At 39.6% G+C, this 12,793-nt stretch overlaps 1 protein-coding gene across 1 annotated transcript in view; it reads left to right on the top strand.

The window, feature by feature from the left end:
• Nucleotides 1–12,793, top strand: part of MEGF9 (multiple EGF like domains 9) — a gene marked incomplete at its 5' end in the record, with an annotated part of 117,732 nt that overhangs the window by 65,095 nt on the left and 39,844 nt on the right. Inside the window, one exon of the mRNA XM_027774559.1 lies at nucleotides 383–584. Coding sequence (XP_027630360.1) covers nucleotides 383–584 — 202 coding nt within the window. The remainder of the gene's footprint in view (nucleotides 1–382; nucleotides 585–12,793) is intronic.

The raw sequence follows: 12,793 nt of genomic DNA, 5'->3' as shown, positions 1-12,793 counted from the left end.
AACATGTTGTCATCACCAGCATGTACTCTCAGTGCCATGTTGATAAGTTTGCCTTTGGAGACTTTCAATCCAGAAAACTTAATAATATACAACTACACAAACACATTGGGGTATAAGGTAAGAGGTATAGGACATAAAGAGTACTGGAAAGGAAATGGAAAATGTTGACTTTATAATTCTGAACTGTATATAATTTTATATACCCTATTGTATTTACTTTCCAATTAAGTATATTTAACAGCATAGAAAGTAAAATTCATCTAGAGTTAGTTTCACCTATCCTTACAAAGTTGTCATTGAATACTTCTAAGAAAAAGAAAATAGAGTTCATTTTATTAAGAAGATGTTAATTGATAACGTCTCTCCTTTTTTCCTTTTCCAGAGTATGTATGTAACTGCTCTGCGGTTGGAAGTCTGGATGTGAATCGCTGCAATCAGACCACAGGGCAGTGCGAGTGTCACCCAGGTTACCAGGGGCTTCACTGCGAAACGTGCAGGGAAGGCTTTTACTGGAATCGCACGTCTGGTCTCTGTCTGCCATGTGACTGTGTTCCCCACGGAGCCCTCATTGTACTCTGTGACAGGTAAGCTGCAGAGGGTAGAGAAGTTCTTTCTATTTTAGCAAGAAAGAAAAAAAAAGTGACTCCATTTTTCAAGAATCAAACTGATTTAAATAAAGGAAGAGAAGGTCATAGATTAACAAAGTATTTTTATACTTTTTTTTTAAAAGGTTTTTGCCATCCAGCATGTGTGCTCACAAGTGAGAGACAGAGGGAGGGAATGTGAGAGACGGAGGGAGGGAATGTGAGAAATCACCCCCAGGGGGATGGCCACACTGCAATCCCTTCTCCATTTTCCTCCTGGGATTTTGGGAATGCATGCACACATGCCTGGTGTGATTTTTCAAGCCACCAGGTCTGGGACTCAAGCCACGGTAGGCCATGTGGAGTCCAGTGCCTTAACTGCTATGCCTCCTGGTGGTTTTTACACTTTTATTCTCATTTTTCTTTATGTTATATTTAATAGATTTAAATCTGGGTCACTGTTTTGCTCTATGATGGTATCTCTAAACTTTTTGAAAAAAAAATTGAGAAAGGAATCTTCTTTCTGAAAGGGCTAATATTCAGGTATTTTCAGTGGAAATGTTCTTGTTACTAGCTATACCTTTGGAGTTTGAGGAAAATGTGTAATTTGGTTTGTTATTTTTTTCTTTATATCAATTATAGATCAATCCTTCTCTCTCAAAAGAAATAAAATAAACTCGAAAGTAAATAAATATGTTAGTGTTGATGTGCCCATGGGTGTCCATGATCCTGCTGGCTGGAAGGCTGGAGGATTGTGGTAAGGTGAGACCTTACTACAGGGCCTCTCTTTTTTTTCTCTCATGAAAGAAAGAAAGAAAAGAAACTTTTTAAAAAATTCTAGATTTATTTTTTTGGACATTTAAAGCTAAAACTTAGTAATATCCCACTTTCTTTAGCTAATGGTCCATAGGCTGGTTTTGCAGAATTTACCAGTATATTTTTGAGACCAAAACTAGATTAAACAAGAATTATCTGGAAATTGTCTTTAAAATATTTATTTGGAGGCCACATGATCTAGTAGAACAATGCTCTATTATCTGAGGATTTGCTTTCTACTACACTAAAAGTAATGATTCTCTGACTTTGTATGAAGCACTTAGCTTTTTGCAGACCCCAACTCAAAGAAACTGGAGACCACATTGTGGAATGAAGAGACCACAGACTTGGAATCCATGTCACCAGGGTGTGAATCCAAGGTCTGCTGTCTCCTAGAAGTGGTGTTCCTGGGGCAGGTCATTCATTTTACTGAGCCTCAAAATTGTGGGGAAGGTTAAATGAATCAGTATGTGAAATGCCTAGCACACATCACTCAATTAGTCCTGGCGGCTGGTAGGTAACATGGCAGTTAGAGGCACTGGACTCCCACATGGCCAACTACAGTTTGCGTTCTGGACCTGGTGGCTTGCTTTCTCCCCCTTTCTCTCTCTCTGTCTCTCCTTGGTCAAGTTCAAAAATAATGATAATGATAAAAATTAAATAAAATAATTCTTTAAAAAAATAAGTCCTGGTTTTTGATTGTCCGCACTCTATGGCCCAAACTAAATGACTAGAGGATATAGAAACATAGTAAATGGTTGTGAATACCAGATACAGTGTGGGAAGAGGGAGAGTGAAGGAGTAGAGTCTGAGGAAGGACATTAAAGAGACAAACAGAGAGGCAAGGCATTTATGGGATAAAGAAATGGGTTATTATCTGTTGAGGGATAACCTTATAGTACTGTCAGCTGGACCGGTGTGAAATGTACACATGTTGGAATTTTCACTTTGCAAGCTAAGTAACATGATTGAATGTATAAAAGTAATTGAAATAATAATAATAAATAAAATAAAATGATAGCATAAAAAATAAGTCCTGGTTTGTTTTAATTTCAAAGGAATAGTGTTGTCTTAAATTAGGAAATTTTCTTAATTGCCAGAGGATGTGTGCTCTCACCAGGGAGAGACAGAGAGGGAGAAAGCACCCTAGCAGGATGTGGTCACATCACAATCCCTTCTCCATTTCTCCATCCTATTAGGATTCAGAGCATGTGTGCACATGTGCCTGGTATGTTTTTCAAATTGCCTGGGCTGGAATTCTAACCATGGCTGGCCATGTAGAATTCAGCTCCCTTAACCACTAGGCTCTGGGGCTGGCCTAGGGGATTTATTTATTTATTTATTAAGAATTTTAGATCCTTGGGACCAGCAGTTGGAATAATGGCTATGTCGCTGGACTCCCACGTAGTCGACTGTGGTTCACGTCCCGGACCCGATGGCTTAAAACTCACGCTGGGCACACGTGTGCGTGCGTGCCCAAGATCCCAAGAGGAGAATGGAGGAGAAGGGATTGCAGTGTGGCCATCCCCCCTGGGGGGTGATTTCTTACTTTCTGTCTCTTTGTCTCTCTCTGTCTGTCTCGCGAGCACACACGCCATGTAGCAAAAACCTCTCCAAAAAAAGAAAAAGAAAAGAAAAGAAAAAAGGAATTTTAGATCCTTGGCAGAAAAAATGCTTTATGCTTTTATCTTTATATTTTAGATATTTTATAAATCATATTGTATGTACATACTACTGTATAATAAGTCTATTAAAATATAGATGTGAGCTTAATAAGTTTAATTTCACTTGCAGTGATAATCAATTTTTATGATGCTTAGTATTTTTAAATAGTTATTTGTCTTGATCCTCACTCCAACTTCTTATATGCATATATAGGTTACTAGGTCACAAAGAGTGACAAAGAGGAATTCCAAATTAGGCCTTTCAATTAGAAGCCCAGTGTTTTTCCCATCATCCCACTTGGTATTTTTTAGTGAGAAAATTTGTAATTACTCTGTTCTTTGAGATTGAGAATATAGTAGTGGCTTGCCATTGATTCCTCTACTCCCCCTAAACCAGTTTTATACAAGTTACATTCAGTTTCATATTCCTTAGCATTTTAAAAGACAAGATAGGGATAAGTTTGCTCATTTCAGTCCCTCATGGAATATCTACTATTTCCTGTAGAATAAGATCCTACAAACATACTAGCTTTGATTACTTTTTGAGTGAGAAAAATGTGTTTACTTCTAGGTCAACTGCCTTATTAGAAGGAGAAAGTAAGGAAAGAATTGAGAGTTTTAGAAGCTGGAGAAGAGGAAAAACAGTAACAATTAATACTTACATACTATCTTGGTGTTTTCATAGTTTCAACAAATTATTTCTGATTCATTTTTTCCCCTGGCAACTAATACTATTAAGTTTGATGCTGAAACACTGTCCTGAAAATGGGCACCTGTACTAACGACAAAGTAGTTGGACAGCACACGGGACTAGTAATCTAAAGGTCTAGGGAAGAGATCTGCAAACTATGACTGGTGAATCAAATATAACCTATTGCTTATTTTTTTGTTTTAATTTATTTTAAGCACTTATTTACTTTCTTGTTCTGATTTTTGGGCCACTAGGTCCAGGACTTGAACTGCAGTCAGTCACGTGGGAGTCCAGCGTCTCAACCACCACGCCACCTGCCAGTCCCCTTTCTTCTTGTTTTTACGGTGCACGGCTTACCCATTTGTGTATGTGTGTGCATTGTTTAGGGCTGCTTTTGTGCGTAGTGGCAGAGCTGACTTCAACAGAGACCCTGTGGTCTTCAAACCTCTGTTTGGGCTCAGGAGATACTACTGTGTAGTGGGGGCCTCAGAAGCAAATCATCTGTCTGCCTGCCTGCCTGTCTTTTGTCCCTCATTCTCTTCTAAGGCAAGTCATATAAACTAGAATCTTCCTTTCTCAAGGTGGGTCATAGAAATCAGAACTTCTTTTCCTCAAAGCCCATCATAAAACCTAAAAATATTGTTCTAATTTTTTCCCTGCCTTTCTGTGTAAGACTTGACCGTGAAGAAATTCCGACCTGCCTTGTCTGATATTAGACCACAAACCTTCATTCCAGCGGGGTCCTACCCAATGCCTGGGTGGAAAGAATATTATACAGAGAGGCCAAGAAGCATCTAGACAGGCAGACCTTGTTAGATTTCCCCATTTGGTTTATTTCTTTAGCTCTCTTTGTGTCCAGTCACATTCCTCTATGTCTGTCCCTGCTTCATCAAATGCAAGCATAAACTCAGATAACTTCTCCTGTATTGTAAAATGACTTGGTAAGTGAGAATTGTGATAGAATGAATTTCTGCTTCTCTCTCGTTAACCTGTCTATTGTTATAGGGGTGTCAGACATGGCCTTTTATGATGGGCAGGAGGGAGATCATGCCCTTTTCTGCTCCTATGCCTAAAATACTATCTGGCCTTTTAAGAGAAAGTTAGCCAGCCCTGGTTTATACCCCGTCATGGTGGATGTTTCTAGGTAACCGTGTAACTTTAGGCAAGTTGCTTTACTTCCTGTAAGCGTGTGTTTTTTAATTCATGAAGTAGGTATAGCAACCTATGTCTTACTCTTCTCCTGAACAGAATTGTTTTGTCTTAAGGATCAAGCAAGATAGTAAGTGTTCAGAGCTTTGTAAGCAGTAATATAGTTATTATTTATGGAGCTGCAATTGTTAGTTAGACAATAAAAGATAATAATAGGAAACATTTATTGAGCATGTATCAGGGTCTTCAAAAACTTCATGGAAAATACGTGTTATGAAAAAAACTATGCATGTGTTTAAAGATTCCTCATACCAATATATGCTTATACTTTAATTCCATTTTTTCATGATGTTTTCAAAGTTCCTTTGTTCTGTGTGCCCAGGTGCTGTGGTGATGTATGTGCATTATCTCATTTAATCTTCACGAAAGCTCATCTTCATAAAAACTCCCTTGAGAAAAAATGCTATTATTTTCCTACTTTGAACAGGAGACTTCTGATGTTTAGGGTGTAACTTGCCTAAGTTTGTACACTGAAGTTGCCATTCAGTCCAATTGAACAAAGGTAATATGTAAACAGAGCTTACAGAATCTCTTTCCTGTTGAAATTTTTGCAAGTAGAAATTCTTTAAGCATTTAACACCTAGATATCCTAAAATTCAATGTGTTTGGTTACTAATTATATAAGAAAAATTTGAATTTATGTTCCCAAAACTCAATAAAGCCATATACCACATTTTAAATAAAACAATGTGTGGAAAGTCTGTGTTAAATCCTAAATATAGTTGGTAGAATGTCAGAATTACATATAGACCATTTTTTGGGGAGAGAGGTTTTTGCCTTATAGCACACATGGCTTGCCGGAAAGAGAGAGAATGATAATGAGAGGGAAAGTAAAAACCGCCCCCATCCCCCGCAGTGGGGGGGAGGATGGCTACTCTGTAATCCTTCCTCCTCCATTCTTCTCTCTTGATTTTTGGGTACTCATGCACATGGGCCCAGTGTGAGTTTCAAGTCACCTGGTCTAGGACTCAAACTGTGATCGGCCAAGTGGGAGTCCAGTGACATAACCAGTAAGCCATCTGCTGGCCCCAAGTATAGACAATTTGAAAGGTATACCAAGTGTCAACGGAGAGGATGTACAGCATGTTACTGATTATGGCTGTGTTAACAACTGTAGGAACTGCTTTTGATCAGAAAGCAATGTTTGTTTATTTTTAAAGAATTACTTATTATTATTTTTAATTCACCAGAGAGAGAGAGAGAGAGAGAAAGAGAGGAAAAATGAGAAAGCAAGTCACTAACCTAGGACTCATTTCGTGGTTGGTCGTGGGTCCAGCACCTTACTTAACCACCATGCCACCTGCTGGCCCCAGTAGCTTTCTTTTTAAAATGCGATAACACATGGTTTTATGTTATCTACATAATGTCAAACCATGTTAATTTCTCAAAATCTTTACCATATTCTTACATCTGGAAGAACCTTTCTTCTCCTGCAGCCTTTTTAAGTAGTGGCAGTTTTCTCTCCCACACTTCTCTACCTCCAGACCTGAGGTTGGAATAGACTTCTTCCTCATTGCTGCTCTCAGTACCCTCTCTTCCTTTTCCTTAAAAACAAAACAAAACAAAAATATTCTCAAGTGGACTGAGATATATTTCATGTTGGGTAAATTCTCTTTATGAGGTAAATGATGTATAGTGATTGAATGTCTAAAATAATAATTAAAAAAAGAATCCAGAGGCTGCTGGGGGGAGCGGGGAAGCATCTTTAAAGGTCCAGCACTTGTGACACAGTTAGTAGTGTACCCTACTGTATAACTGGAAGCCACATGCTGACTGCATTTTAAGTCCCTAGGCTAGTCAGCCTGAAAACACCCTGGGTGCTTGCTACCATGACCAGGATTCTTGCAGGCTAGAGGATTAGAGGATGGGATTGTGCAGTGCCCAAACTCGTGGGCGGTGCTTTTCTCTTTCTCTAGCTCTCTTATGGGTACATATACACTCTCTCATGACTTAAAAAAGAAAAAAAAAATGTCTGAAGCTCATTGCTACAGACCGTGCTGTTACACCTCCTTGCTGCCTTGCCCACTCCTGGGCACCACCCCCTTCTTTTATTGGGGGGCAGAGATTTTTGCTACAGGGCGCGTGCACTCACCAGAAAGACAGAGAGAAACAGAAAGATAGAAAGCGAGAAATCACCCCCCAGCGGGGATGGGATGGCCACACTGCAATCCCTTTTCCTCCACTCTCCTCTGGGGATCTTGGGCACGCACGCCCACGCGCCCAGCATGAGTTTAAGCCACCGGGTCTGGGACTCGAACCATGGTCAACTACATGGGAGTCCAGTGACATAGCCATTACGCTAACTACTGGTCCCATCACCCCTTATTTTTTATACCTGGCTCACTGTTATCTCTCTGACACTACAATTGTCAACATTCCAGACCACAGTTCCAATAAATTTTTCTCCATTCTCTTTCCAATTTTTTTTTTTAATTTCATGTTTTTTAATTGCCAGAGGGTACATATGTGTGCTAGAGGGAGACAGAGAGAGGAAGGGAGGGAGAAGGAGAAAGCACTCCTAATAGGGTGTGGTCACACTGTAATCCCTTGTCCATTTCTCAGTCATGTAAGGATTTGCACATGTGCCTGGTGGTTTTTTTTCTTTCTTTCTCTCTTTTTTAAAAGGATTATTTATTTACTTACTTTATTTATTCATTTATTTTAATTTGACCAGAGAGAGATACACAGAGAGAGAGGGAAAGTGAGAAAGTAAGCCAGCAGGTCTGGAACTTGAACTGTGGTCGGCCATGTGGGGCTGTCCAGCAACTTGACCACCATGCCACTTGCTGGTCCCCTTCTTTTTATTTAAGCACAGGGCCAGGATTGGAACCATACTTGTCTGTGTGGAATCTGGCTCCTTTAACCACTATGCTTTGAGGCCAGCCCAATTTTATTTCTTTTACTTGCCCTATTTTTTATTTGCCTTTAGCCCAAAGAATAGTCATATTAAAATTTTGAGATAAATTCATACATTTTTGTCTACTACACAGTAGTACATACACACACACACACACACACACACACACATATCTACATACACACACACACATATATATCTACATACACACACACACACACACACATATATATCCAATTAAAAACATTGTCTTAGGCCAGCTGTGGTGGTGCAGCAACTAATGCAAAGCTCTGCAATGCCGAAGCTATATGGGAAGGGCCTCGGTTTGCTTCCCAGTTTCTTCTCGCATGCATTGGGCATGCAAGCCCGTGATCCTGGCTGGCTGAAGCTGGGCATAAATGTTGATGGGAAGACCCCATCTCTCTTCTGCCTCTTTCTCTTTCCTGGAGAAATAAATAAATAAACTTAAGAAATTTCAAATATATTGTCTCTGGGCCAGCAGGTGGCATGGTGGTTAAGATGCTGGACTCTCATTTGGCTGACCACAGTTTGAGTCCAGACCTGGTGGCTTACTTTCTTTCTCTCTCACACACGTGCCCTATAGCAAATTTTAAAATTCTTTCAAAAATTGTCTTAAAATGTCAGCTAATTTGCCAGAACAAGCAGTGCATAACAAAAATAATTTAAAAGCCCATGCTTAAAGGCAGTCTTACAAGGAAGACATGAGTGTTCTAAACCCACACAACTTTACTAAGTACATTTCTTAGTATCAGAGAGGAAGTTGAATGGACATGAGGCTGGAAGAACAGAAACGGGAAGTTGCAGGACTGTGTACTTGGCTAGAAGTAGAAGAACAGAGATGGGAAGTTGCAGGACTGTGTACTTGGCTAGAACACATAGTGAACTATGAGGAAACACGTCTGTGGTCTGCTCTGCTGTAAGCTATGTGTGGGTAGGTTGAGGGAATAAGGAAATTGTAAGCAAGTAGTGTGGTGTGTGGTAGAAAGGAAGTGGAACCTTGAAACTGGTCAACTTGGATTCCATTCTTAGTCTAGCCACTTTCTAATTTTATGATCTTAATTAAGCTATTTAACCTTTCTGAAGCTCAGTGTTTTCATATGTAAAATGGGATTAACATATCTAATATGAAAGGTTTTTGTGAAAATTATGTTGTGTATGTGTTCATTGATTTAATGGTCTGCACATAGATTCAGCTCAGTGACTCTTTAGGAGTTGAATCCAGTTTTCTTCTCCTTCTTCTCCTACTTCTTCTTCAGAAAATAATAGAATTGGTGTTCCACAAAAGAGGAGGAGTAAACCAACCAGGCTTGGGAATGAGTAGGTATTAGGGTATTTATTTTTTGTTGTTAGGTTAAAGAAAAAATTATTCATTATAATAGAAAAAATAGCTTATTTTTTCCAGTTGCATTTCAAAAACCTATTATACCTTTTAAAACTGAACATTTGGGACCAGCAGTTAGTGTAATGGCTATGTCACTGAACTCCCATGTAGCCGACCCTGGTTCGAGTCCCAGACCCGGTGGCTTAAACTCACGCCGGGCACGTGTGCATGCCTGCCCAAGATCCTGCGAGGAGAATGGAGGAGAAGGGATTGTGGCATGGCCATCACCACAAGAGGTGGTTTCTCGCTTTCTGTCTCTCTGTCTCTCTCTGTCTTTCTGGTGAGTGCACACGCCCTATAGCGAAAACCTCTCCAAAAAAACCCCCAAAAAACAAAACCAAAACCAAAACAAAACAAAAACGAACATTCTATATTTTATAATAATAATAAGTCAAACTAGTTGAACTCCTGATAGGCACTATATATTCTTTTCCTTTCTGGTTTTTTTTTTTTTTTTTTTTTTGGTATAGGGCACATGAGCTCACCAGAGACGGGGGCTTGAGTGGGCAATCCCTTCTCTGTTTCTCCTCTTGGGATTTCGGGGATGCATGCACGCATGCATACATACCTAGCCCATCTCATCTCAGAGAGATGAGAAAGCCTTACCAGGAGAAAAAAGAACATTCAGGTGAATTTCCCAAGATTATGCAATGAAATCAAAGTCTAGTCTCCTCACACCTACTCCAATTCTGTTCTGTCTTGACCTCCTGTTTTCTTTTAAAAACTAAATAAAGATGGAAAAGTAGACTCAATTCTAGTATTCTTTGATACATTGAAAATCCATGGAACAAACAACTCGCTTTTTAAAAATTCATTTCCCTGTTCTTTATGCCCCTATATTTCAGTGGGAGTTGCCCCGTGAGGGCAGATTTTGGCTGCGGGAACCAGATGTGGGTTGAGCATGTCTTTGTGTGCATACACAAAGTCCTTTATGTACTGACAGATGGCCACCCCCTCACGTCGCTAATGGTGTTCCAACCTGTTTAACTGGAAGGAGTAATCTACAATATCTGAACTTCTTGTTTTTGTCTTTGGAACATATTTCTGATGTTTTCATTGATTTACATTTTGACATATACTTAATAAATGAGTGGACAAATCAGATAACACTTTATTTCAAAAAGCAGTATGCCTAGTCAGAGTCTGAATCTCTTAATATAGCTCTAAAGATATTGTCAGGGCTGATTTCATATGTAGGAAATTAAATATTGATTTCATGGTAGGTTAGTCTACAAGATGCATCATTTTTCATGGTCTTAGTAAGGTAACAAAGTCCCAGTCCTTTTCATAATATCTCTGGTTATGGCTATGCAGTATACTTTTTAAATATTTACTACTTTGCATATTTAATTATGGGAATGTGCCCCAGGAAAGAAGGATACCTTTTATTTATAAAGTAAAGTGATGCCAAAATAAATTTCAAGTCGATGACAAACACCTCTGAGGCTCACATTCAATTAGGATTCTGAAAATCATCTCTTGTCTAATACTCTTGTGTAATAATAGATGCTTGTGTAAACTTTTATTTATTACTTTGCCTGTAATTCTAGAAGTTCAAGAAAAAAGATATTTGATCACTAGAAACAATTGACAATTGAAGAAAACTTTGCCATTTTGCTCACTCATTATTTCATTTAATGAACACATTGTAGCCTAGCCACGTGGTGTGGCAAAGGTGCAATGCTCTGCAATGCTGGAAAACATATGCGAGGTTCGGGTTGGTTTCTAGGTCAACCTGTACACCCCAGCCACATGCATGTATACCTATAATCCTGGCTGGTCTGAAGGCTAGGATGGGATCATGACATGAGATCCCATTGAAGATGGTTGTTGCTTTCTTATGCTCTCTCTGTCATTAAAGAGAAAGGAAATAAACTTTAAAAAATAAACATTGTGAGACCAGCAGTTAGCATAGTGGCTATGTTGCTGGACTCCCACGTAGCTGACCGCGGTTCGCGTCCCGGACCTGGTGGCTTAAAACTCACGCTGGGTGCATGTGTGTGCGTGCCCAAGATCCCAAGAGGAGAATGGAGTAGAAGGGATTGTGGCATGGCCATCCCCCCTCGTAGGTGATTTCTCACTTTCTGTCTCTCTGTCTCTCTCTCTCTCTCTGGCTAGCACATGTACCCTATAGCAAAAACCTCTCCAAAAACAAAACAAAACAAAATAGACATTGTATTTGCCAATGATTTGTCAAAAGATATATCCCTGTCCTCGAGGAACTTATTGGCTAGTGGAAAGACAGCTGTGCAAACAAATTGCGTATTCACAGAGTTACACAAGGAGATTCGGGGAGATCTTATAAGAGGAAGTTGTATTTGAATTAAGACTTTAATTAAGAGTGTAAAGGAAAAAAGTCATCTTTAGTGGATTGCATGTGATGTGATTCACGATTTCTTGAAGGCATCGGTTGGTAGAGATGGGGAGGAAGGATCGAAAGAGCTGAGAAATGATGGTGATGAGACTGTCTAGTTGTCAACCATTGGGTCCAACACCTAGAGTGTTAGACTGCTTGGCACATAGTAGACACTCAGTAAATAACTGATGAATGACAAGAATGAATACAGAGTAAAAGGGCCAAAGCATGAAGGGCCTGATTCTGCTTCCTTGAGACTCTGTTGAGGGTGGCTATAGAATTAGCTGTGCAGGTTCACTTATCCATTGAAGGATACTGAATAAGAGGTGCCAGATTTAATTCTTAGAAAAATTCAGTCTTCCAGAAGTTTGGTGGACCCCCATGGGGGGAGTGCTTTCTCTCTCTAACTTTCTCTCTCATGTTCATGTGCTCTCTAGCTTAAAAATCAATAAATAAACAACAACAAAATACTAGGATAATAAGGAAGGAGAACACAGAAGTCTGGTACAGAGAGTGAACTGAGGCAAGGAGTCCAGGGAGAATGTTATTGTAGCAATCTAAGCAAGAGAAGTTCAAGGCCCAATCTAATATGTTGATACAGGCTTTGACAATGATGCTGAAGAGAAGAGAATCAATTTAAGAGATACTGGGAGATAAAATCTATAGGAGTAGATGGTTTCTTGTATAAGTGGAGTAAAGGAAAGAGAGAACGATGACTCCCATGTTCTTTCTGGCTCAGGCCCATGAATGAAGATAAATTTTATTGACTGGATAAAGAATACATGTAGATAAACAACTAGGAGGAAGATGGCAATGATAGGTTTCAAACATCTTTTTTTTTTTTAGAGGTTTTTGCTATAGGGCGTGTGCACTCACCCGAAAGACAGAGACAGAGAGACAGAAAGTGAGAAGTCACCCTCCCAGGGTGGATGGCCATGCTGCAATCCCTTCTCCTCTATTCTCTCAGGATCTTGGGCACGCATGCACACACACCTGGTGTGAGTTCAAGCCACCAAGTCCAGAACTCCAACCGGGGTCAGCTACATGGGAGTTCAGTGACATAGCCATTACGCTAACTGCTGGTCCCAAACATGTTGATTTTGAAGTGACCAGGAGACATTCAGGTAGAGGTGTCTGATACACACTTGCATTTATACATTGTAAACAAAACTCAAAAAAAAATTCCAGACTTGCACATTCATGCTATTTTGTAG

The sequence above is a fragment of the Tupaia chinensis genome, unplaced genomic scaffold (genome assembly GCF_000334495.1).
Source record: "Tupaia chinensis unplaced genomic scaffold, TupChi_1.0 Scaffold000455_1, whole genome shotgun sequence".
NCBI classification, from domain to species: Eukaryota; Metazoa; Chordata; class Mammalia; order Scandentia; family Tupaiidae; genus Tupaia; species Tupaia belangeri.
The sequence above is the reverse complement of the archived record's forward strand: the minus strand, read 5'-3'. Positions and strand labels throughout refer to the sequence as shown.